The sequence below is a fragment of the Ornithorhynchus anatinus genome, chromosome 1 (assembly GCF_004115215.2).
Source record: "Ornithorhynchus anatinus isolate Pmale09 chromosome 1, mOrnAna1.pri.v4, whole genome shotgun sequence".
NCBI lineage: Eukaryota > Metazoa > Chordata > Mammalia > Monotremata > Ornithorhynchidae > Ornithorhynchus > Ornithorhynchus anatinus.
Window position 1 is genome coordinate 168890355 of NC_041728.1, and position 24689 is coordinate 168915043.

The 24689-nt window shown below is 46.4% G+C and overlaps 1 protein-coding gene and 1 non-coding gene across 2 annotated transcripts in view; one reads left to right on the forward strand and one right to left on the reverse strand.

The window, feature by feature from the left end:
* The first annotated feature begins 342 nt into the window (after window positions 1-342).
* IL20RB (interleukin 20 receptor subunit beta) overlaps window positions 343-24689 on the forward strand; it is a 30069-nt gene continuing 5722 nt past the window's right edge. The window contains exons 1-5 of the mRNA XM_039914633.1: window positions 343-403; window positions 3059-3185; window positions 6315-6505; window positions 19769-19893; window positions 20920-21070. Of these exons, the coding sequence (XP_039770567.1) occupies window positions 343-403; window positions 3059-3185; window positions 6315-6505; window positions 19769-19893; window positions 20920-21070 (655 nt within the window). The remainder of the gene's footprint in view (window positions 404-3058; window positions 3186-6314; window positions 6506-19768; window positions 19894-20919; window positions 21071-24689) is intronic.
* LOC114817245 lies at window positions 23518-23655 on the reverse strand. Its single transcript, XR_003765094.1, has one exon. It is a non-coding gene; the product is annotated as a small nucleolar RNA SNORA7 (small nucleolar RNA).

The window sequence follows — 24689 nt, forward strand, 5'->3', positions numbered from 1 at the left end:
AATGAATTTTACTATTCATATCTAGTCCGGATAATTTTTTTTTGGTATTTGTTAAGGGCTTACTATGTGTCAGGCACTGTACTAAGCACTGGGGTACATACAAGATCGTCAAGTTGGACAGAGTCCCTGTCCCACATGGTGCTCAGTCTTAATCCCCATTTTACAGATGAGGGAACTGAGGCACAGAGAAGTTAAGCGGCTAGTCCAAGGTCACACAGCAGACAAGTGGTAGAGCCGGGATGAGAACCCAGTTCCTTCTGATTCCAGGCCCGTGGCGTATCCACTGCTTCGTAATTGCTGTACTTACTTTCAAGACTCTTTAAAACAAACAGGTAAAGCCATATGAAGAAGCAGTGCCTGGAGGTTATGGTTTCAGCTATCATCCTCGGCTCTGATTTTTCAAGTCTCGCGTGGGTGGCTGATCCACTACACATCACCCACTTCCTCTCCATCTCCTTACCTGAAACATAAATCAGCAGTCATTTTTGAACATGAACGAAGCTGAACCTAGCAATTAGACAAAGGGCAGTGATTAAAATAGAGATGGTGAGATTTTCCCTGCCTTCCCTTAGGCTGAACAAGAGAGCGTGTGATTGCAACAGGAAGGGGAGAGAAAAGGAGAGGGAGAACTTCCCGGTAGTAAGTAGAGTTAGGCCCCAGATTGGGTGACTGAGGGAGACAGTCAGGCCTCTTTAATGAAAATCTCTCAAAACCAGATGAAACTGGTCTGGAAGAAGTAATGATAATAATAATTATGGTATTTGTTAAGCGCTTGCTATGGACCAAGCACTGTTCTAAGTGCTGGGGTAAATAGAAGGTAAGCGGGATGTCCCACGCGGGGCTCGCCATCTTAATCCCCCATTTTACAGATGATGTAACTGAGGCACAGAGAAGTTAAGCAGCTTGCCCAAGGTCACACAGCTGACAAGTGGCAGAGCTGGGATTAGAACCGACAACCTCTGACTCCCAAGGTCGGGCTCTTTCCACTGAGCCACGCTGCTCCTCATGTAGAGGACAATCCATTGGAGAGGATACATTCTCACGACAGAGACTCCTGACTAGTCCGTCAATCAGTGGTGTTTACTGAGCGCTCACTGGGTGCTTGGGAGTGCACGATCGAATGATGTGACAGACACACGTCCCGCCCACGGGGAGAGCAAGAAAAGGCCCCAGGCTGTTCACTGGGAAGGAGTCGGGCTTCCTCTGTGGTGAAGCCGGGTCCCGGAGCGAAGCCGGCTCAAGTGAGCTTGGCCCCGGGGCAGCCGGCCCAGAGGTCTGAGGTTGGGAGGAGAGATTGGAAGCTCCTCGTGGGCAGGGACCACGTCCGCTGACCTTATTTTCGGGTACTCTCTCAGGAGTCTTCCACTGGCCCATTTGAGCCTTCCAATGCTATCCTTTTAGAGCTGTCTAGGTATGTCTCTAAAGTTTGCTGTGCAATTTGGGAATTTAGAGAAGCAGCGTGGCTCAGTGGGAAGACCACGGGCTTGGGAGTCAGAGGTCATGGGTTCGAATTCCGGCTCTGCCACTTGTCAGCTGTGTGACTGTGGGCAAGTCACTTAACTTCTCTGTGCCTCAGTTACCTCATCTGTAAAATGGGGATTAAGACTGTGAGCCTCAAGTGGGACAACCTGATTACCCTATATACCCCAGCGTTTAGAACAGTGCTCTGCACACAGTAAGTGCTTAACAAATACCAACATTATTATGATTGGGAAAGCAGGCAAATAAGGCAGAAGCTGGTATAACAATGGGAGGCAGGAATTATGGCTGTGTTTTAGGATTAGGGTTGGTGTCTCACTTAGGGCTGACTTTCCCCATTCTTGGTCCCAGGAGACCACTATTCTAATAATAACGATGGTATTTGTTAAGCACTTACTATGTGCCACGCACTGTTCTAAGCCCCGGGGTGGATACAAGGTTATCAGGTTGTCCCACGTGGGGCTCACAGTCTTCATCCCCATTTTACAGATGAGGTAACTGAGGCACCGAGAAGTTCAGTGAGTTGCCCAAAGCCACACAGCTGACAAGCGGCGGAGCTGGGATTAGAACCCAAGATCCCTGACTCCCAAGGCCCGGGCTCTTTCCACTGAACCGCGCTGCTTCTCTGACCCCACCCCTCAGCCCAGAGGACCTCCAGGAAGTAGACACGGAGAATGTCGAAGAATGACTCAGGCGTATCAAAGACATGGAGAATGTCCATTGCTCTGTGACCTAGTGGAAAGGGCATCGGATTGGAAATTCTACTTTTCATTCATTCAATAGTATTTACTGAGCGCTTACTATGTGCAGAGCACTGTACTAAGCGCTTGGAATGAACAAGTCGGGCAACAGATAGAGACGGTCCCTGCCGTCTGACGGGCTTACGGTCTAATCGGGGGAGAATACTTCTTCATTGCAATCCCAGCTCTGCCTCTACCTGTGCTGTAACTTCACACTGGTCACTCAAGCGCTCAGGATTTCAGTTCCTTCATTTAGAAAATGGGGATACGATACCCGTTCTCCTTATCGCCAGGATTGTGAGCCCCCTGTGGACGGGGGTCTGTAGGATCTGATTAACCTGTATCCGATCCCGTGCTTAGCAGTGTTTGATTCTGAGTGAGCCCTAATGCACACCAGAGCTAGCTACTTTCAACTTTCTACGTAAGTCTGGAAGGTCATCGTTTAGAATCTGACAAAAGCTACGGTTGAAGAATAAGTGAGAGAACAAATCGAGTGGCTTAAAGAGCTTCATCAGAGAGAGACTCCTAAACTCCTTGTGGGCTGGGAACGTGTCTACAGATTCTGCTGCACTGGACTCTCCCAAGCACTCAGTACAGTGCTCAGCACCCAATAATCACTCAATAAAAACCACCGATTGATTGGTCTTGGCGTTATTGAGCCCGGAGACAGAGGAAAGGACTGGATGACCTTTTGTTGACCTTTCATTCTGATGATGAAATCAGACTGAGTTGTGGTTTTCATTCAGCCTATTCAAACCTCTCATCTCTTTCTCTCTGTGGTTCTCTGTCTGCCTGTCTCTCTCTCCCACCCTCTCTCCATCTTCTTCTTGGCAACGTAGATGGAGGATTGAACCTGCCAGCTCCACAGAACCTCTCTGTTCATTCCACCAACATGAAGCACATCCTAATCTGGAGCCCAGTCACCGTTCATGGAAAATCTGCAAATTATTCAGTTGAGTTCCAGGGGTAAGCCTCCGTGCTGGATTTTCTTGATTCTCTAGGTCTTCAGACATCGAGAAGTACTGTGGCCTAGCGGAAAGAGCAGGGACCTGCATGGGAGTCAGAGGACCTGGGTTCTAATCCTGATTTGCCAATTGCTTGCTGAGGGACCTTGGGCAAGTGACTTATCTTTTTCTGTGCCTCAGTTTCCTTAACTGTAAAATGGGTGTTAAATACTTATTCTCCCTCCTTAGACTGTGAGCCCTATGTGGGACTCATGTGTCTACATTCATTAACATGTCTCTACCCCAGCACTTAGAAGAGTGCTTGACACATTGTGGGCGCTTAACTAATCCAATAATCACACAAAAAATCGTCATCATCATTCAGAAGATCCTGTTTGATCCCTAAGGGCCTGGTCATACAACATAAACTTCAGAATCCAATTTCCTTTCTCCAAGAGGTCTTCCCTTACTTAAGTCCTCCTTCCCTCTTCTCCCACTCCCTTCTGCGTCACCCTGAATTGCTCCCTTATTCAATCCCTCCCAGCCCCAAATCACATACATACAAATCTGTAATTTTATTTACTTATATTAACGTCTTCTCCTCTAGCCTGCAAGTTCATTGTAGGCAGAAAATGTGTCTGTTATATTGTTATATTATACTCTCCCAAGTGCTTAGTACCACTGCACACAGTGAGTGCTCAATAAATACGACTGACTGAATGACTGACTGACAGAATGACTGACTGGCAGAATGACTAGAGGAGACTGAGGACGAGTTTCCTCAAATCTTCTAAAAATTCTGGAAATGGCAGGCTGAGGGATTATAGCTGGGAGTTTCCAGAGCAAATCATTTAATCTCCAACTCTAATATAGATTTCAGGGGAGAAATGATATTTCCTCCACCTCCCCTTCTAGACTCTAAGCTTGCTGTGGGCAGGGAATATACCTACCCACTCTGTTGTATTCATTCAACCATGTTTATTGAGCACCTATTCTACTAAATGTTAGGGAGAGCACAATATAACAATAAACAGACACATTCCCTTCCCACAGTGAGTTTTCAATCTAGAGGAGGAGAGAAACATTAATGTAACTAAATAAATTACAAATAAATAAATACATAAATAATAAATAAATAAAAAATTCTACTCTCCCAAGTGCTTAGTTCATTCCCTGCACACAGTAAGCACTCAATAGATACTCTCGAATGATCGATTGATTAATCTGGTGGTGAATATGCGGTAGGGAAGGCAAAACTGCCTAGAAGGTCTGCACATTTAATTAATATGAGATCTATGATCTGAGTCTTTCAGAGAAAGAGAATGTAAAGATCCTAATAGGGGATGCTATGAGGTTGGGCTTGTAGTAGTAAAATTATTTGAAGTAATAATGTTTCCTAAGTGTTTTGGGTGCAGAGCACCATACTAAGCACTGGAAAAGATTGGGCCTAAAAGAAAAAATCAGGTTGGGCCTAAATAAAAGTAATCAGTGGAAATGAATAAAAATGGATATGGAATAATCTCTAATTCATATTGCTGGTGTTCATTACAACTGGTGTTTGTCAGGAAGCTCCTGAAGCTGAGCCTACCTGAGCTCAGTTTTAGCAGTTTAAGACTCTAAGAATGGTCCCAACTACGACCTGAGGATATTTCCAGCATTTGATGCACGATCCACCTGGAGACCAGGCCAAAGTGCCAGAATGCCTAAGGCTTGCTGTTCTGGGTGGTGAATTACAGCCCAGAGCAGTACTGGAGTTTGAAGATGACATTGTCATCCGTTCATTCATTCGATCGTATTTATTGAGTGCTTACTGTGTGCAGAGCACTTTACAACACGCTTAGGAAAGCAGAATTTGGCAACAGAGACAATCCCTACCCAACAGTGGACTCACGGTCTAGAAAAGGGGGAGACAGACAACAAAACAAAACAAGTAGACAGACATCAATAGCATCAATGTTCACATTGAAGAGTAGTTATCTAGTCCATTGAACCGTGCACATGGATTAACAGCTAGAATGTATTTTCTGCCGAGAGATCCATTTGCTTTCCTGGCCTAGTAACATGGGAAGCAGCATGGCCTAGTGGCTAAAGCACGGACCTGAGAGTCAGAAGGACCTGGGTCCTAATCCCAGCTCCTGCCATGTGTCTGCTGCGTGACCTTGGATAAGTCACCTACCTTTCCTGAGCCTCAGTTACCTCATCTGTAAAATGGGATTAAGATGGTGATCCCCATTATAAGACATGGCCTGTGTCCAAACTGATTACCTTGTGTCTACCCCTGTGGGCAGGGAATGTGTATGTTTATTGTTGTATTGTATTTGGCCAAGTGCTTAATACAGTGCTTGGCATACAGTAAGCGCTCAGTAAATATGTTTGACTTAATACAATGCCTGGAGCATAGTAAGCACCATAAAAAAAAGCACCATAAGAAAAGCACCATGAGGAAGGTGAGATTGGGAAAGGTAGGTAATAATTATGGTATTTGTTAATAATAATAATGATGGCATTTGTTAAGCGCTTACTATGTGCCAAGCACGGTTCTAAGCTCTGGGGTAGATACAAGGTAATCAGGGTTTCCCAGGTGGGGCTCACAGGCTTCGGGCCCATTTTGCAGATGAGGGAACTGAGGCTCAGAGAAGCGAAGTGACTTGCCCAAGATCACCCACCTGACGAGCGGCAGAGGCGGGATTAGAACCCCGGACCTCTGACGCCCAAGCCCGGGCTCTCTCCACTAAGCCACGAGTGCTTACTATGTGCCAAGCACTGTTCTAAGGTAGGTGAGGCCAAGGCAGAGAAGCAGCGTGGCTTAGTGGAAAGAGCCCGGGCTTGAGAGTCAGAGGTCATGGGATCTAATCCTGGCTCCCCCGCTTATCAACTGTGTGACCTTGGGCAAGTCACTTCACTTCTCGGTAACTGAGGCATCTGTAAAATGGGGATTAAGACTGTGAGCCCCACTTGGGACAACCTGATCACGTTATATCCCCCCCGGTGCTTAGAAGCGTGCTTTGCATATAGTAAGCACTTACCAAATACCACCATTATTTTTACCAGGTGGTGAATTCTGTAGTTCCGGGATTTTTTTTTTGTTTGTTTCCTGAACCTGCCTGCAATAATGTAGTTTTGATGAAATCTGTTTCCTTCTTTCGCACAGGGAGTATGAAAGATACTACAGTGGGCATACCTGGATCCCAACCAGTTGGTGCAGCTCCATCAGCTCTCCTCAGTGTAACGTTACAGACGACATCACCGCCACGGTGGCCTATAACCTGAGGGTCAGAGCTACTCTGGGCAAGAAGATTTCCGCTTGGAGCACACTGGAAAGGTTTTTTAATCGCAATTCAAGTAAGACATTTCTTTCCTTCTTCACCCTCAGGGACCTCTCTGGGTTGGTAAGGAAGACGCCGTTGAATTTTGGAGCGTTGGGTTTTTAAGTGGCAGTTGGGAAGAAGCAGCGTGGGCCTGGGAGTCAGAAGGACCAGCCCCTCGTCCGCTGTGGGACCTTGGGCAAGTCGCTTCACTGCTCTGGGCCTCAGTTACCTCACCTGTAAAATGGGCATGAAGACTGGGACCTCTGTGTGGGACAGGGACCGTGTCCAACCTGATTAGCTTATATCTACCCCAGCGCTTACAACAGGGCTTGACACATAGTAACTAATGTCATCGTTATTATTATTGTTAGAACTCGGAGACAGTGACTGGGTAATCGATGATCATACGGATCTCTCTCCCTGAACTACAGGTTTCAAAATAGGGAGCATTCTTATTATAATGTTGGTATTTGTTAAGCGCTTACTATGTGCAGAGCACCGTTCTAAGCGCTGGGGTAGATAAAGGCACATCAGGTTGTCCCATGTGAGGCTCACAATTAATCCCCATTTTACAGATGAGGTAACTGAGGCCCAGAGAAGTGAAGTGACTTACCCACAGTCACACAGCTAACAAGTGGCAGAGCAGGGATTCATTCATTCATTCATTCATTCAATAGTATTTATTGAGCGCTTACTATGTGCAGAGCACTGTACTAAGTGCTTGGAATGTACAAATGGGTAACAGATAGAGACAGTCCCTGCCCTTTGATGGGCTTACAGTCTAATCGGGGGAGACGGACAGACAAGAACAATAGCAATAAATAGAATCAAATAAATCGTATGATGGATTCGAACCCATGACCTCTGACTCCCAAGCCTGGGCTCTTTCCACTGAGCCACGCCGCTTCTCTTATTACGTCTTGTCTTACGCTGTCGAGTCGTCTCCGACCCGCTGCGACGCCACGGACACCTCTCTCCCGGAACGCCCCAGCTCCAACCGCAATCGTCCTGGCAGTGTGTGGAATATAAATTCCTCTTAATGTGTTGGACCGATGAAAAACAGGGTTCTTAAACTTCAGCATCAACACCATCAACTGGAAATGGTCTTAGCATGTCCAGAGACAAGACCTGTACCTTAGGAGACGTGTTAAATATCAGCTATGGTCAGGGGTGACACTTCCCTGGTCCGGAACCTTTGGAAACCGTGCTGACGACGTCTTGTTTTTCTTTTAACTGTATGTATTTAGATGCATGGCCTCGCTAACCTATCAGGGCTGGCTTCTTAACACTCCATAACCCTGAGATGGGACAACGTGGCTTAGTGGAAAGAACACGGGCTTGGGAGTCAAAGGACATGGGTTCTAATCCCGGCTCCTCTGCCTGTCTGCTATGTGACCTTGGGCAAGTCACTTCATTTCTCTGTGCCTCCATTACCTCATCTATAAAATGGGGATTAAGGCTGTGAACCCCAGGTGGGACAACCTGATCACCTTGTATCTACCCCGGTGCTTGAAACAGGGCTTGACACCTAGGAAGGGCTAAACAAATACCGCAATTATTTTTATTAAATACCACTGCCATTTGAAGGCCTGTTTACATCGTTCCAGCTTTCGACCCATGGGGAATTTATTCTTTTCAGAGGGGCTTGGAAAAAAGTCTGGGCATCACTTAGAGAACAGCAAGGAGAGTAGAGGTCACCCGAGTAACTGGTGGGTTGCCCAAGTCCTGGACGTAATTCATTCTTGGGATGAGATCCACCCCCTCCGGAAGACACCCTTTCCCTTCAGACTGTAAGCTTGTGGTGGGCAGGTAGTGTGTATAACAAGTCTGTTATACTGCACTCTTTCAATTGTATTTACTGAGCACTTAGGGTGTTCAGAACACTGTACTGAGTGTGTGGAAAGTACAATTCAGCAACAAGGAGAGACAGTCCCTGCCCACACCCGGCTTACAGTCTAGAATGGGGGAGACAGACCTCAAAACAAGTAAACAGGCATCAATATAAATAAATAGAAGTATAGACCCAAGCACTTAGTACAGTGCTCTGCACCCAGCATGTACTCAATAAAAACCGTCGGTTGATTGATGGATCGATCTTCAAAAGTCTTCATTTTGGGCAGGGAACGTCTCTAGACTGTGAGCTCATTGTGGGCAGGAATGTGTTGTATCGTACTCTCCCAAGCGCTCAGTACAGTGCTTTGCACACAGTAAGTGCTCAATAAATTCGATTGAATGAATGAACAAATGTCTAACAACTCAGTTATATTGTACTCTCCTAACCAATGAGTCCCGTGTCCTGCACTAAATAAGGGCTCATTAAATACCATTGGTTGATTTACCAAAGTACTCACGGTGGGTAGGGAATTTGTCTACCAAATCTGTTATATCGTATTCTCCCAAGTAGTTGTTGGCACCAATGCTCAATAAATATGATTGATTCGTTATTTGGGTGAGCCTGCCCTATTGCAACTCACTTGGTTGGCTCTTCATAAGAAACATACCCAGATAATTAATTGGAGTAAATTAACACATCCATCAGTTCGTCTTGCTAGATTTTTATCTATCTGCCTGAAAGACGTTGGAAAGAAGAGTTTGAAACACCGACTTTAACGTCCATTCATTCATTCGATTGTATTTATTGAACGCTTACTGTGGGCAGAGCACTGTACTAAATGCTTGGGAAGTACAATTGGGCAACAGATAGAGACAATCCCTACCCAACAATGGGCTCACAGTGTAGAAGGGGGAGACAGACAACAAAATGAAACAAGTAGACAGGCATCAATACCATCAAAATAGATAAGTAGAATTAGAGATATATACACATCATTAATAAAATAGAGTAATAGTAATAATAATAATGTTGGTATTTGCTAAACGCTTACTATGTGCCGAGCACTGTTCTAAGCACTGGGGTAGACACAGGGGAATCAGGTTGTCCCACATGGGGCTCACAGTCTTCATCCCCATTTTCCAGATGAGGGAACTGAGGCCCAGAGAAGTGAAGTGACTTGCCCACAGTCACACAGCTGACAAGTGGCCGAGCCGGGATTCGAACCCATGACCTCTGACTCCAAAGTCCGTGCTCTTTTCACTGAGCCACACTTTTTCTCTTAATAAATATGAACAAGTGTCCAGTGGAAAATGATTTTGTTGGAAGTTGCGCTCAGGCCTTGGCAAAGCCCCTGAAGTCTTCTAGAGGCGAATATAATAATATTGGTATTTGTTAAGTGCTTACTATGTGCAGAGCACTGTTCTAAGCGCTGGGGTAGATACTGGGTCATCAGGTTTTCCCACGTGAGGCTCACAGTCTTCATCCCCATTTTGCAGATGATGTAACTGAGGCACAGAGAAGTGAAGTGACTTGCTCGCAGTCACACAGCTGCCAAGTGGCAGAACGGGGATTCGAACCCATGACCTCTCAGTCCCAAGCCTGGACTCTTTCCACTGAGCCACGCTGCTTCTTGGCGAATATGCCAAGCCTGTGAGCCTGGCACATTGGTCTTCACTGCGGTTGGGATTCTGTCTTCCCTTACCACAACTCTGGCTTCCACACTGCTTCTAGAACCACCTGTTCTCGAGAGAAGCGGCGCGGTCTAGTGGATAGAGCACGGGCCTGGGAGTCAGAAGGGACCTGGGTTCTAATTCCAGCTCTAACCCTTGTCTGCTGTGGGACCTTGGGCAAGTCACCTCACCTCTCTGGGCCTCAGTTCCCTCATCTGTAAAATGGGGATGAAGACAGTGAGCCCCAGGGGTGGACGGGGACTGTGTCTAATCTGGTTACTTTGTATCTACCCCAGCGCTTAGAAAAGTGCCTGACACTTAGTAAGCTCTTAACAAATTTCATTTAAAAAGAAAAAAAAGCCCGTTGGTTTCTTCCTACCCCAAAGTTCTGTGCTGCCTCTAGAACACCAAGGACCTCAAACTCCCACTTCTTGGCCCATTTTCATTTACTTATGGCATTTGTCAAGCACTTCATATGTGCCAGGCACTGAGCTAAGTGCTAGGGAAGATAAAAGGTTGGACACAGTCCATATAATAATGTTGGTATTTGTTAAGCGCTTACTATGTGCAGAGCACCGTTCTAAGCGCTGGGGTAGACACAGGGGAATCAGGTTGTCCCACGTGGGGCTCACGGTCTTAATCCCCATTTTACAGATGAGGGAACTGAGGCACAGAGAAGGTAAGTGACTTGCCCACAGTCACACAGCTGACAAGTGGCAGAGCCGGGATTCGAACCCATGACCCCCGACTCCAAAGCCCGTGCTCTTTCCACTGAGCCATGCTGCTTCCCCCCCATGGGGCTCGCAATCATAATCCCCATTTTGCGGATGAGGTAACCGAGGCACAGAAAAGTGAAGTGACTTGCCCAAGATCACACAGCAGAACAGTGGCAGAGTTGAGGGTTGGCCTAGTGGAAAGAGCATGGGCCTGGGAGTCCGGGGACCTGGGTTCCAGTCCCACTCTGCCTAATGCTTGCAGTGTGACTTTGGGCAAATCACTTAACTTCTCTGTGCCTTAGTTCTCCCATGCTCCCGCCTACTTAGACTCTGAGCCCCATGCAGGACAGGGACTGTGTCCAACCGAATTAATTTTATCTACTCCATGCTTAGAACGGTGTTTGACACATAGTAAGCACTTAACAAATATCCTTTTAAAAAACCCCAACAAACCTCTCGAACACTATGGGACTGTTTCTAGGATTTGTCGTCTTAATCCTGTCTCCAGTCTCTTGTTGCTTAACCCTATCAATCAATCAGAGGCAACATAGCCTAGTGGATAGAGCACAGGCCTGAGAGTCAGGAGGACCTGGGTTCTAATCCTGTCTCTGTCACCTGCCTGCTGTGTAATCCTGGACAAATCACTTGATTTCTCTGTGCCTCAGTTATCTCATCTGTAAAGTGGGGATTAAGACTGTGAACTCCATGTGGGATAATAGAAGCAGCATGGCTCAGTGGAAAGAGCCCGCACTTGGGAGTCAGGGGTCATGGGTTCTAATCCCACCTCTGCCGCTTGTCAGCTGTATGACTTTGGGCAAATCACGTCACTTGTCTGGGCCTCAGTTAGCTCAACTGTAAAATGGGGATTAAGACTGTGAGCCCCACATTGGACAACCTGATTACCTTGTATCTCCCCGCTCCAGCGCTTAGAATAGTGCTTGACGCATAGAAAGCGCCATTGTTAGAGAAGCACCATGGTTTACTGGAAAGAGCATGGGCTTGGGAGTCAGAGGTCGTGAGTTCTAATCCCGGCTCTGCCATTTGTCAGCTGTGTGACTTTGGGCAAATCACCTAAATTCTCTGTACCTCAGTTACCTCATCTGGAAAATGGGATTTACGATTGTAGGCCCCACCTGGGACAGCTTAATAACCTGGTATGTCCCCCCCCCCCAGTGCTTAGAACAGTGCTTGGCACGTAGGAAGTGCTTAATAAATATCATTAATATTATTATTATTATTTTAATGGACTGTGTCCAACCTGATTAGCTTGTATCTGCCCCAGAACTTAATACAGTCCCTGGCACGAAGTAGGCGCTTGACAAATGCCATTAAAAAAAAGTTGTATTTGTTGAAGGTTTAGTGTGTGCCGGGCATTGCACTAAGCCTTGTCTATATTGAAAATGTCTGTTATATTGTTGTGTTGTACTCTCCCATGTGCTTAGTACAGTGCTCTGCACACAGTAAGTGCTCAATAAATATGATTGATTGATTTGCCTTTGTTTGGACAATGAGAGTACCAGATAGGCTCCCAAACTCCCAAACCAGTATTTCAGGAAAAAGGGGAGTTACTGAGTAGACAGAGGATTGGCGGCTTCTAACCTGTGGCCGGAGGCTGCCATCTTGGAATGAGTAATCCAAATCTGCCAATGACTTGTTGTTGTGACCTTGGACAAGGTACCGAACTTCTCTGTGCCTCAGTCTCCTCATCTCTAAAGTGGGAATTAAATACCTGTTCTCCCTTAGACTGTGAGTCCCGTGCGAGACAGAGGCTGTGTCTGTCCTGATTAACTTGGATCTTCCCCAGTAGTGCAGCATCTGACATGTAGGGTTTAGCAAATACCACAGATATTATTATTATTATTATTTTCCCCTCTGATGCTTCCCTTTCTAATGGATGGGTGAAGATCAGACTTTGCTGAGATCTGGCTTAGAGAGCGTAGGTGCTCTCCAGTCAGAGAAATATACATTTGTAGTTAGTTTGAAATGAGCTAAGCCCTTCCCAATGCTCTCTTCTTACATCGGGGTGGGGAAGGTGATAGCGACAATACGCAGCCCCACTGCTTTGCAGAACTGATCTTGCTGTGCTCAACCTTGCTTTGAGAAGCAGTGTGGCGTAGTGGATAGAGCACGAACCTGCCACTTGTCTGCTGGGTGACCTTGGGCAAATCACTTCACTTCTCTGTGTCTCCTTTGTCTCACCTGTAAAATGGGCATTAAGACTGTGAGCCCCATGTGGGACATGGGCTGTGTCCGACCTGATTAGTTTGTCTCTACCCCAGCGCTTAGTACAGTGCCTGACATATAGGAAGCATGTAACAAATACCATTAAGAAAACAAACAACTCAACAAAACCTCCCCCTCCACCCCACCAGACGATCATCCAGCCTCAGCCTCAGGGCTTGCTATCTGTCTAGATGTGGGGAATGTAACCGGGCAGGTAGAGTCAGAGGAGTGGTTTTCATTAGGAGTTGGCGGCCAGTCACCGTCCCTATCCCCGTGGAAACGCTCTGTGTTTGTGGAACAACTGGTACTTTTGGCAAATGGGCCCCTCCCAGAACTCCCTTAGGATAATTAGCTAATTAGCTACAAATTGGGGGTCCCATCTGTACTCCTTAGTGGGACATTCATTCATTCAATCGTATTTATTAAGCATACCATGTGCAGAGTATTGTATAGATGCTTGGAAAAGGTCAATGCAACAATAAACAGAGACATCCCCTGCCCGCTTACAGTCTAGAGGAGGGGGAGAAAGACGTCAATATAAATAAATAAAATTGCAGAAATGTACATGAGTGCTGTGAGGCTGGGAGAGGCGAAGAGCAAAGGGAACAAGTCAGGGCGAAGCAGAAGGGACTGGGAGATGAGGAAAAGTGGGGCTTAGTCTGGGAACGTCTCTTGGAAGAGATGTGCCTTCAGTAAGGCTTTGAAGAGAGGGAAAGTAATTGTCTGGCGGATTCGAGGAGGGAGGGCGTTCCAGACCGGAGGCAGGACGGGGGCCAGGGGTGGGCGGCGAGACAGGGGAGATTAAGGCACAGTAAGAAGGTTAGCACTTAGAGGAGCAAAGTGCGTGGGCTGGGTTGTAGAAGGAGAGAACTGAGGTAGGGTAGGAGGGGGCAAGGTGATGGACTGCTTTAAAGCCAATGGTGAGGAATTTTTGTTCGATACGGAGGTGGATGGCCAACCACTGGAGTTTTTTGAGGAGGTGGGTTGACATGTCCTGAACCTTTTTTGTAGAAAAACGATCCAGGCAGCAGAGTGAAGTATGGACTGGAGTGGGGAGAGACAGAAGGCTGGGAGGTCAGCGAGGAGGCTGAGGCAATAATCCAGATGGGATAGGATGAGTGATTGTATTAACATGGTACCATTCTTCGGGTGACCTTTCCCTTTTGAAATGATTCATCATAGCATCATGGTTGAGATAATGATGATGGTGTTTGTTTGGCGCTTACTAAGTGTCAAGCGCTGTTCTAAGCACTAGGGTAGATACAAGCTAATCAGGTTGGACACAGTCCTTGTCCCACATGGTGCTCACAGCATTAATCCCCCTTTTACAGGTGAGGTAACTGAGGCCCAGAGAAGTGAAGTGACTTTCCCAAGGCCTCACAGCAGACGAGTGGCAGAGCGGGGATTAGAACCCAGGACCTTCTGTCTCCCGGCCCCGTGCTCTCCCCACTAGGCCATTGGTCCTTTCATCTTCTGCACCTAACCCATCCCAGTGGATGAGAATCCATCCTTTGTGAAAGAAACCCAGTTCTGATATGACGGCATCTCTTCTTCGCTCATCCAAATCCTCCCTGCCGCAGTTTAAGCTTATAGTCACGTATTCCATCCTTAGTGGAAATGGAGAGTATTGGGAATAGTACTCATTAGGCATTTACCGTGTACAAAGCCCTGAACTAAGCATTGGGAGAGAATAGAGAGGTGGGAATTACACATGGTCCCCGTCCTTAGGGGCTCACAATCCAAGAGGACAACTCATGAGAAGGGACGGGAGGCAGACAAAGCCGGATGGATGAAACAGTCAAACACAACACAAAAAAGTATACAAAATAAAAGCAAGATAATGATAATAATAATAATTACAGTATTTGTTAAGCGCTCACTATGTGCCAGGCACTGTACTAAGCACTGGGTCCCAGCTCCGCCACTTGTCAGCTGTGTGACTTTGGGCAAGTCTATTAACTTCTCGGTGCCTCCGTTACGTCATCTGTAAAATGGGGATTAAGACTGTGAGCCCCACGTGGGACAACCTGATTCCCCTGTGTCTACCCCAGCGCTTAGAACGGTGCTCGGCACATAGCAAGCGCTTAACAAATGCCAACATTATTATTATTATTACAAGCAAATCAGGTTGGACACAGTCCCTGCCCCAAGTAGGGCTTACAGTCTCAATCCCCGTTTTACAGATGTGGTAACTGAGGCACAGCGAAATGAAGTGACTTGCTCAAGGTCACACAGCAGATGCTTGTGGTGGAACTGGGAGTAGAACTCATGACCTTCTGACTCCCAAGCTCGTGTGTCTAGCCACTACATCGTGCTACTTCTCTTATTAACTGATCAACCGTAGGGAAAGATGATGGTTGGTTAAATCCAGGCATTTAATTGCAAGGTTGCTTTAGGGATAAATAAAATAAAAAAAATTGTGGTATTTGTTAAGCGCTTACTATGTGCAAAGCACTGTTCTAAGCGCTGGGGGATACAAGGTGATCAGGTTGTCCCTCGTGGGGCTCACAGTTTTAATCCCCATTTGACAGATGGGGTCACTGAGGCACAGAGAAGTTAAGTGACTTGCCCAAGGTCACACAACTGACTAGTGGCGGAGCCAGGATTAGAACGCGTGACCTCGGACTCCCAAGCCCGCGCTCTTTCCACTGAGCCATGCTGCTTCTCCCAAGCAGGATGTAAGGATGTAATACAGACATCCTTAGGTCAGTTCCGTACATAGGCATACCCCGAGAAGCAGCCATAATGTGTTCCTTGAAATCATGGAAAGCCTGTAAATGGCTATTTAACAGCTGTATATTTGTTAAGCTCTCACTATGTGAAAAGTACTGTATTAAATGCTGAGATAGATACAAGATAAGCAGCGTGAGAAACAAGTGCCGTCTAGTGGAAAGAGCACAGGCCTGGGAGTCGGAGGACCTGGGTTCTAATTCTCCCTCCACCACATCGCTATTGTGTGGCCTTGGACAAGTCACTTAAATTTTCTGTGCCTCAGTTTCCTCAACTGTAAAATGGGAATTAATTACCTGTTCTCCCTCCTACTTTGTGAACCCCATGAAGGACAGGGACTGTGTCTCACCTAATTACCTTGTACCTACCCCAGCGCTTAGAACATTGTTTGACATTTAGTAAGCACTTAACAAATGCCTTAAAAAAAGAAGAAAGATTATCAGGTCCCACAGGGGTCTCAGTAGAAAAAGGAAGGAAATCCCCGTGTTTCAGGAGAAGAAACTGCGGTACAGAGAAGTTAAGTGACTTGGCCAAGGACACATGGTAGGTGAGGGGCAGAATGAGGATTAGAATCCAGGTCCTCTGATTCCCAGGGCCGTGCTCTTTCCGGGACTCCACTTTTCGACCCAGTAAATGCCGAACAGGACAAGATGTTCCCCCAAGAGTTATAAATTGGGATCTATTCCAAAACTTTCCTTTGTGTGCTATATTCTATTACATTAAGCATCACCAAACTATCTTTTAACCTTTGTTAGAGTAATTGAAAGCATATTTTCAGGCATTGACTCAATTAGGAGTGGTAGTGTGATAATGAGTCTTTGTAGGAGGTTGCAAAGTAGAAACTTGTTCTGCAGTTCATTCATTCATTCATTCAATTGTATTTATTGAGTACTTACCGTGTGCAGAGCACTGTACTAAGCGCTTGGAATGTACAATTCGGCAACAGCTAGAGACAATCCCTGCCCAACAACGGGCACACGGTCTAAAAGGGGGAGGCAGACAACAAAACAAAAGAAGTAGTTAGGCATCAATACCATCAAGATAAATAGAATCATAGATATAGACACAGTTTGGGGTAGTTTTAAAACTTTAATGATGAATTGAACCAATTTAGGTTAAATAACAGTCTACTTGTCTTCAAAAGGGGTTTGCAACAGGCCGACGCTTTCTGAACCCCTGTTCCTACCTCTGCTCTCAAGCAAGGTCTTCTTCAATCATTTGTATAAATTCATCTATCTGCTTTCTTTGAAACTGAGGCAAAATTCCTAAATCTCAAAATATAAACTGGTCGTGGAGAGGCTAAGATTTCATCATCTGTTTCAGCATCTGATAATTATGCACTGGATTGTAGGCAGTCAAACAATCAATCAGAGGTAACTTGAGGATGCTTACTGTGTGCAGAGCACTGTACTTAATGGTTGCGAGAGTACAGTGCTACACAGTTGGTGGACGTGTTACCTTCCTATGAGGAGAAGTAGCGTGGCCTAGTGGAAGAGCACAGGCCTGGAATAATAATAATAATAATAATAAAGTTGGTATTTGTTAAGCGCTTACTATGTGCAGAACACTGTTCTAAGCGCTGGGGGAGATAGAGGGTAATCAGGTTGTCCCACGTGAGGCTCACAGTCTTCATCCCCACTTTACAGATGAGGGAACTGAGGCCCAGAGAAGTGAAGTGACTTGCCCACAGTCCCCCAGCTGCCAAGTGGCAGAGCCGGGATCCGAACCCATGGCCTCTGACTCCCAAGCCCGGGCTCTTTCCACGAGCCACACTGTTTCCCCTCTGCTCTGGAAGTCAGAGGACCTGGGTTCTAATGCTGGCTCCGCCACTTGGCTGCTGTGTGACCTTGGGGCAAGTCGCTTCTTTGTGCCTCAGTTACCTCATCTGTAAAATGGGGATTAGGACTGTGAACTCCATGAGATATGGATTGTGTCCAACCTGATTATCTTATATCTACCTCAGCGCTTAGCACAGTTCCCGGCACATAATCGGTACTTAACAAGTACCACTGTAAACAACAGCAAAAAGCAGCTGTCACCCGTCGATAAGACCTGGGTTTTGAGATCTCACTTATGCCTGCCAGTATGAGCCGGCATAATGCTTGTTTTCTTTTGCTGTGTTTTATTTTGTTGTCTGTCTCCCCCGTTTAGACCGTGATCCCTTTGTTGGGCAGGGATTGTCCCTATCTGTTGCCCAATTGGACATTCCAAGCGCTTAGTACAGTGCTCTGCACACAGTAAGCTCTCAATAAATACGATTGAATGAATGAATGAGAGCCAAGACACATATTCAAATAACTTCAATTTCTTAACTGAGTCTATTATGGTATTTATTAAGCGCTTACTATGTGTCAGGCACTATACTAAGCGCTAGGGTGGATACAGCATATTGGGTTGGAAACAGGTCCCGTCATTCGTTCAATCGTACTTATTGAGCGCTTACTATGTGCAGAATACTGTACTAAGCACTTGGAAAGTACAATTCAGTCCCAGCCTCAATCCACATTTTCCAGAGTAGGTAACTGAGGCCCAGAGAAGTGAAGTGACTTGCCCCAGGTCACACAGAAGGCAAGTGGCAGAGCCGGGATTAGAACCCATGACCTTCTCTTGCCCAGGCCCAGGCTCTATCCCCTTCGCCATGCTGCTTCTCTAAGTGCGTGAGTTCCACACACTTACACACACACACACACACACACACACACATATACATACACACTTAGTCTTATGAAGTAAAAGAAGCAGAAAGGATTCAACAAGGAGGATCCCCAAGATCATTTAATACATTAGTAGAATTCATTAACCATCTGCAGTCGAAGAATAGTTGTGCCCTTGGGGTCCTCTCAGTTTTGGGGATGGTCGGAACAGGAGGAATCTCTGGAACACTCTGCTGTGTCTGGGTGGGCCTGTTTTGTCGTCATTGTATCTTGCTCTGCACATAGTAAGCGCTCAATAAATACTATTGAATGAATGAATGAATGAGTGACTAAGCAGCGTGGCTCAGTGGAAAGAGCCTGGGCTTCGGAGTCAGAGGTCATGGGTTCGACTCCTGGCTCTGCCACTTGTCAGCCGTGTGACTGTGGGCGAGTCACTTCACTTCTCTGGGCCTCAGTGACCTCATCTGCAAAATGGGGATTAAAACTGTGAGCCCCACGTGGGACAACCTGATCACCCTGTATCTCCCCCAGCGCTTAGAACAGTGCTCTGCACATAGTAAGCGCTTAACAAATACCAACATTATTAATCAGAGGAGCAGTGGGAGTAATTAAGTGATTTGACTAAACTGCGGCTGGATCCACTGGGTCTCGTGCAGTATATAAACGCCGACAGGTCTCTAAACATAGAGTTATGAGATGGGTGATTTTTATGAAGTCTGCAGGGGCCAAGGAGATTTCTTCATTGTGTTTGACATGGATTTTCTCACAGCTTTCAATAATACTAACTGTGTCATTTCTTAAGCACCTACTGTGTGCCGAGCACTGTACTAAGCGCTGGGGTAGATGCGAGCAGATTGAGAAGATTGAGAAGCAGCTTGGCTTAGTGGAAAGAACCCCACTTGGGGGTCAGGGGTCGTGGGTTTTAATCCCGGCTCTGCCACTTGTCTGCTGTGTGACCTTGGCAAGTCACTTAACTTCTCTGTGCTTCAGTGACCTCATCTGTATAATGGGGATGAGGACTATGAGCCCCATGTGGGACAATCTCATTACCTTGTATCTACCTCAGCGCTTAGAGCAGGGCTTGGCACATAGTAATCGCTTAACAGATACCATCGTCATTATTATTATCATTATACGAGGCAATGAGGTCGGACAGAGTCCCTGAACCACGGCGAGGCTCACGGTCTAAGTGGGAGAGAGAACAGGTATTTAATGCCTGTTTTACAGATGAGGAAACTGAGGCGCAGAAAAGGAAAGTGATGCCCAAAGGTCACAGAGCAAGAGGGTGGCAGGTGACTACAAGGCACGCGCTCTCTCCGTTATACCGCATTGCTTCTCTTCTCTCTGTCCGGCTCTGACATCCCCAAGAAAGCAGTTCAGTCGGGCTTCTGTGCTCGTCTCCTGAGTTAACCACTGAGAATTATAGCTCTGGTCCAGGACTAGGATTGAGGCTTCATTTTGTTTTGACAGCTGTCCTAACCCCTCCTAAAATGAAAGTCTGTGTGGATGGATACCATTTAATAGTGGAAATGGAAGACATGGGGCCATCTTTTGAATACCAATTAATGTACTGGAAGAAAGGCCATGATTCTAAGGTAAGTCTCACTGTATTTATCTTCCCTTTCGGATTTTGCCATTCAGAAGAATGAGGATTTTATTCAACCTGTCCTTTCACAGAAGCCAGTCTGAGAGGGGGAAAGGGAGAGAAACAACAAGGTTGTCCTTTAAAGATCTGAGGGTGGAGGTGGGGGAGGGAGGATAAATCAACATGTTAAAGAAGGAGGGGAGAACTAGAGCTGGATATCAAAGAGCGGCAGCTAGACTTTGGTTTGGAAGGAATGAAGTGGCGCGATGGAGAATAACGGGAAGGAATCAGTGAAGGGATAGGTCAGGAGGGGTGAGGTGGTAGAAAGCCTGTAAGGTGTTTATGCTGATGTGAAGGGACACAGTGGAAGGTTTTGAGGAGAAGAGAAATGTGGGCTCAGCTATTTCTTCAGGAAGATGATCTGGGCAGCGGCATGGAGTAAAGATCGAAGCTCAGGACGGGCCGGAAGCTGGGAGAACAGTGAACACTCCAGGGAAGTATAAGGTATATTTTGGAACTTGGGTAATTAGAGAGTAACCTTGAGCAGGCCTTGCAAAGCCCTCCAAATGCTTTGCAATTATTTACTCGGGGAAGCAGTGTGCCTTAGTAGAAAAAGCGCAGGCCTGGGAGTCCGAGGACCTGGGTTCTAATCCCAGCCCCACCACTTGCCCGCTGGGTGACCTTGGCAAGTCACTTAATTTCTCTCGGTGTCAGTTTCCTCATCTGTGAAATGGGGGGGATCAACCCTTCTCTCACCTAGTTAGACTGTGATCCCCATGAGGGACAGGGACTGTGTTCTATGTGACTTCCTTGTATCTAATACAACATTTGGAACAGTGCTCGACAGATAGTAAATGCCAACAAATGCCGTAATGAAATTAATTCATTAGATCCAAGCACTGTACATCTGGTAGCTTACACCAGGCCTAGGACAGGGTTCTTCACCAGGCAGGCTCTCAGTATAGGCTGGTGATAGAGCCATTCTCTGTCCTCCGCTCTCAGAATCTAACCATCCTTCTCTGGGCGTCTCAAAAAGGTTGTCAACAAGACCTTGAGGGAAGGTGGCACGCGTACGCACCTGGAAACCATGGAGTCCGGAGCTGAGTACTGCGTGCGAGCCCAGACCGTGGTGGAAGTCATCGAGAGGAGGAGTGACTTCAACCAGGTGGACTGTGTCAGAGTACCAGGTGAGAGTGATCCGATGCCAGACTCGCCACTACGCCTTGTTCTCTGGCAATGCGTTCTTGCAAAATCCCACATTAGGGCATAGCTGAGCTCTGGAAATCTCCAAGCATGTGGGCACAAGCCATTTCTTCCCTTATCCTCATTGTGGTGTTTCCAAACCGGCTGGCGTTATTAGAAAAATGTCACCCTCGATTCCATAATGCTATTCTTGCCAAAACGGGGAGCGAAAGCAGGCCTGTGTGAATCTGATTTGGCCAACTGGTGATTAAGACAGATTTGGTGTAATTAATAATCATAAAAGTGGTATTTGTTAAGCACTTACTGTGTGCCAGGCACTATACTAAGCGCTGGGGTGGATTCAAGCAAATTGGGTTAGATGAAGTCTCTGTCCCACATGGGACTCACAATCTTAATTCCCATTTTACAGATGAGTTAAGTGAGGCACAGAGAGTGATGATGATGGTATTTGTTCAGCACTTACTATGTGTCAAGCACTGTTCTAAGCACTGGGTAGATACAAGTAATCAAGTTGGAACAGTCTCTTTCACACATGGGGCTCGCAGTCTTTTCCCCCATTTTACAGATGAGGTTACTAAGGCCCAGAGAAGTGAAGTGACTTACCCAAGGTCACACGGCAGACAAGTGGCAGATCTGGGATTAGAGCTCAGCTCCTTCTGACACCTAGGCTGGTGTCCTATCCACTAAGCCACGAGAGAAGTGAAGTCACTTGCCCAAGGTCACCCAGCAGATATTGAATACGATTCAATACGACTGATTGAAGTTATGTGGCAGAGCCAGGATGAGAACCCAGTTCCTTCTGACTCCCAGACCCGTGCTCTATCCAGTCGGCCACACCGTCGTGGGGTGTGGAGGGGGGCTGGCAAAATATTTGGGCGAGGGGTCTGTTTTTGGTTGCTAAGAACCTACCCCAAAAGAACACCCTCTGGAGTTCAGTGAAATAGCATAAGGCAGTAGCCCCTCGGATTTTTCTGGAAAACTATCAGTCCAGAACAAATCAATACAGCTGTGATGTAAAGTCCAGTCAGTGTTCAAGCGATCCCCTCCTATTTGAGAGGCGCAGATTGGATTTTTCCTCTCATATTTGTTTGCCAACACCCTGCCTTTCCTTAAATTGCACCTCCTTTCCTAAACCCGCCTTCCACATCAAAGTGATGAAAGTCTCAGAAAGCTTCAGTTTCTATTTAGTCTCCAGTTTCTCAACCAAGGAGAAAATTGAGAGGTAGAGGAGTCCTAGAAAATTGAGAGGGAGGATATGATGATGGCCTCTGTCAATAATAGAGAAGCAGCATGGCGTAGTGGGTAGAGCCCGGGCCTGGGAATCAGAAGGTCATGGATTCGAATCCCAGCTCCGCCGCTTGTCTTCTGTGTGACCTTGGGGAAGTCACTTCACTTCTCTGGGTCTCAGTTACCTCATCTGGAAAATGGGGATCGAGACTGTGAGCCCCACGAGGGACAGGGACTGTGTCCAACCCGATTTGCTTATATCCACCCCAGCGCTTAGTACAGTGCCTGGCACATAGTTAAGTGCTTAAGAAATACCATTATTATTATTAATAATAGTCTTTATAGAGCCTTTAGTCTGGGCAGAGCATTGTGCTAAGCTCTTGGGAGAGCACATCATTCATTCATTCAATCGTATTTATTGAGCGCTTACTTTGTGCAGAGGACTCTACTAAGCACTTGGGAAGTACAGTTCAGCAACAAATAGGGACAGTCCTGCCCGCAACGAACTCATAGTCTAGAACGGGAAGACAGACATACAATATAGTTACTACACATAATTTCTGCCCTCAGGATCTTACGTTCTGGGAGGGGAGACAGATATTAAAATAAATTGCTAGTTGGGGGAAGCAACAGAAGTTAAAAATATGTAAATAAATCCTTCAGCAGGGAGGGGATGGGTTGAGTAGCCAAGTGCTTTGGTGGTGAGGACTCAAGTGGGAAACAGTGTGGCTTAATGGATAGAGCTTAGGTCTGGGAGTCAGAGGACCTGGGTTCTTCTCCTGCCTCCACCACTTGTCTGGTGGGTGCCCTTAGACAAATAATTGAACTTCTCCAAACCTCAGTTTCCTCTTCTGCAAAATGGGTATTCAATACCTCATCTCCCTCCTATTTAGACTGAGAGCTCCATGTGAGGACTAATGATTCATCTTGTATCTTGCCCAGTGCTTAGTATAGTGCTTGACATACAGTAAGTGCTTGTCTTGTCTTACGACGTCGAGTCGTTTCCGACCCATAGTGACACCCCGGGCACATCTCTCCTAGAACGTCCCACTCTCCAGCTGCAATCGTTCTGGTAGTGTATCTGTAGTGTTTTCTTGGTAGAAATTTGGAAGTGATTTATCACTGCCTCCTTCCACGCAATCAACTTGAGTCTCCAGCCTTGACTCTCTTCCATGTCGCTGCTGCCCAGCACGGGTGAGTTTTGACTTGTAGCAGATGGCCTTCCACTTGCTAGCCAATGGCCAAGCTAGGAATGAAATGGCTAGGTCTCTGCTTGACTCCCCCTCCCATAGCTGACACTGGTAGAGTACTGGAAACTCTCCAGTTGCGATCCTGGGAGGGGACAGTCAGTACTTACAAATACCATTATTATGATTATTTTCATTATTAAGTGCCGTGATGGCTGCTATCGGAAATTCATTCATTCAGTCAATCGTATTTATTGAGCGCTTGCTATGTGCGGAGCACTGTACTAAGCGCTTGGAATGTACAATTCGACAACAGATAGGGACAATTCCTGCCCAGTGACGGGCTTACAGTCTAAATGGGGGAGACAGACAGCAGGGCCAAACAGAACAAAACAAAACAAGACAACATCATCAAGATAAATAGAATCAAGGAGATATACATTTCATTAACAAAATAAATCGGGTAATAAATAATATATACAAATGAGCACAATGCTGAGGGGAGGGGAAGGGGAAAAAAGCTTTCAAGGGAAGAAGTCTCCTCCAAGAAGTCTTCCCTGACTAAGCCCACATTTCCTCTTCTCCCACTCCCTTCTGCATCATCCTCACATTTGAATTTGCTCCCTTTATTCACCCCTACGGCCTTGAATTCATTCATTCATTCAATCGGATTTATTGAGCGCTTACTGGGTGCAGAGCACCCTTCTAAGCGCTTGGACAGCACACTTTGGTAACAGATAGATACAATCTCTGCCCAACAACGGGATCACGGTCTAAAACGGGGAGATGGACTGCAAGACAAAACAAGTAGTCCTAGCCAAAGTTTATTTACATTAATGTCTGTCCTCCCCCTCTACTCTAAGCTCATTTGTATACTCTCCCACATGCTTAGTACAGTACATTCCCAATTTCTGCTGGACTCTGCCATCTGGGAATTCCCTATCATTTACTCATTCATTCAATCACATTTATTGAGCACTTACCGTGTGCAGAGCCCCGCACTAAGTGCTTGGAAAGTACAATTTGGCGCCAGATAGGGACAATCTATCACTGGTCTGGATGGACCATTTGGTTGCCCTCTAATGGTGCTTCATATGTTCCTCTGGGCTCCGGTATGCTCTCGGTGGTATTTATTGAGCATTTTCTGAGTGCAGAGGCTGTAATAGTGCTTGGGCAAATACAATGCCAC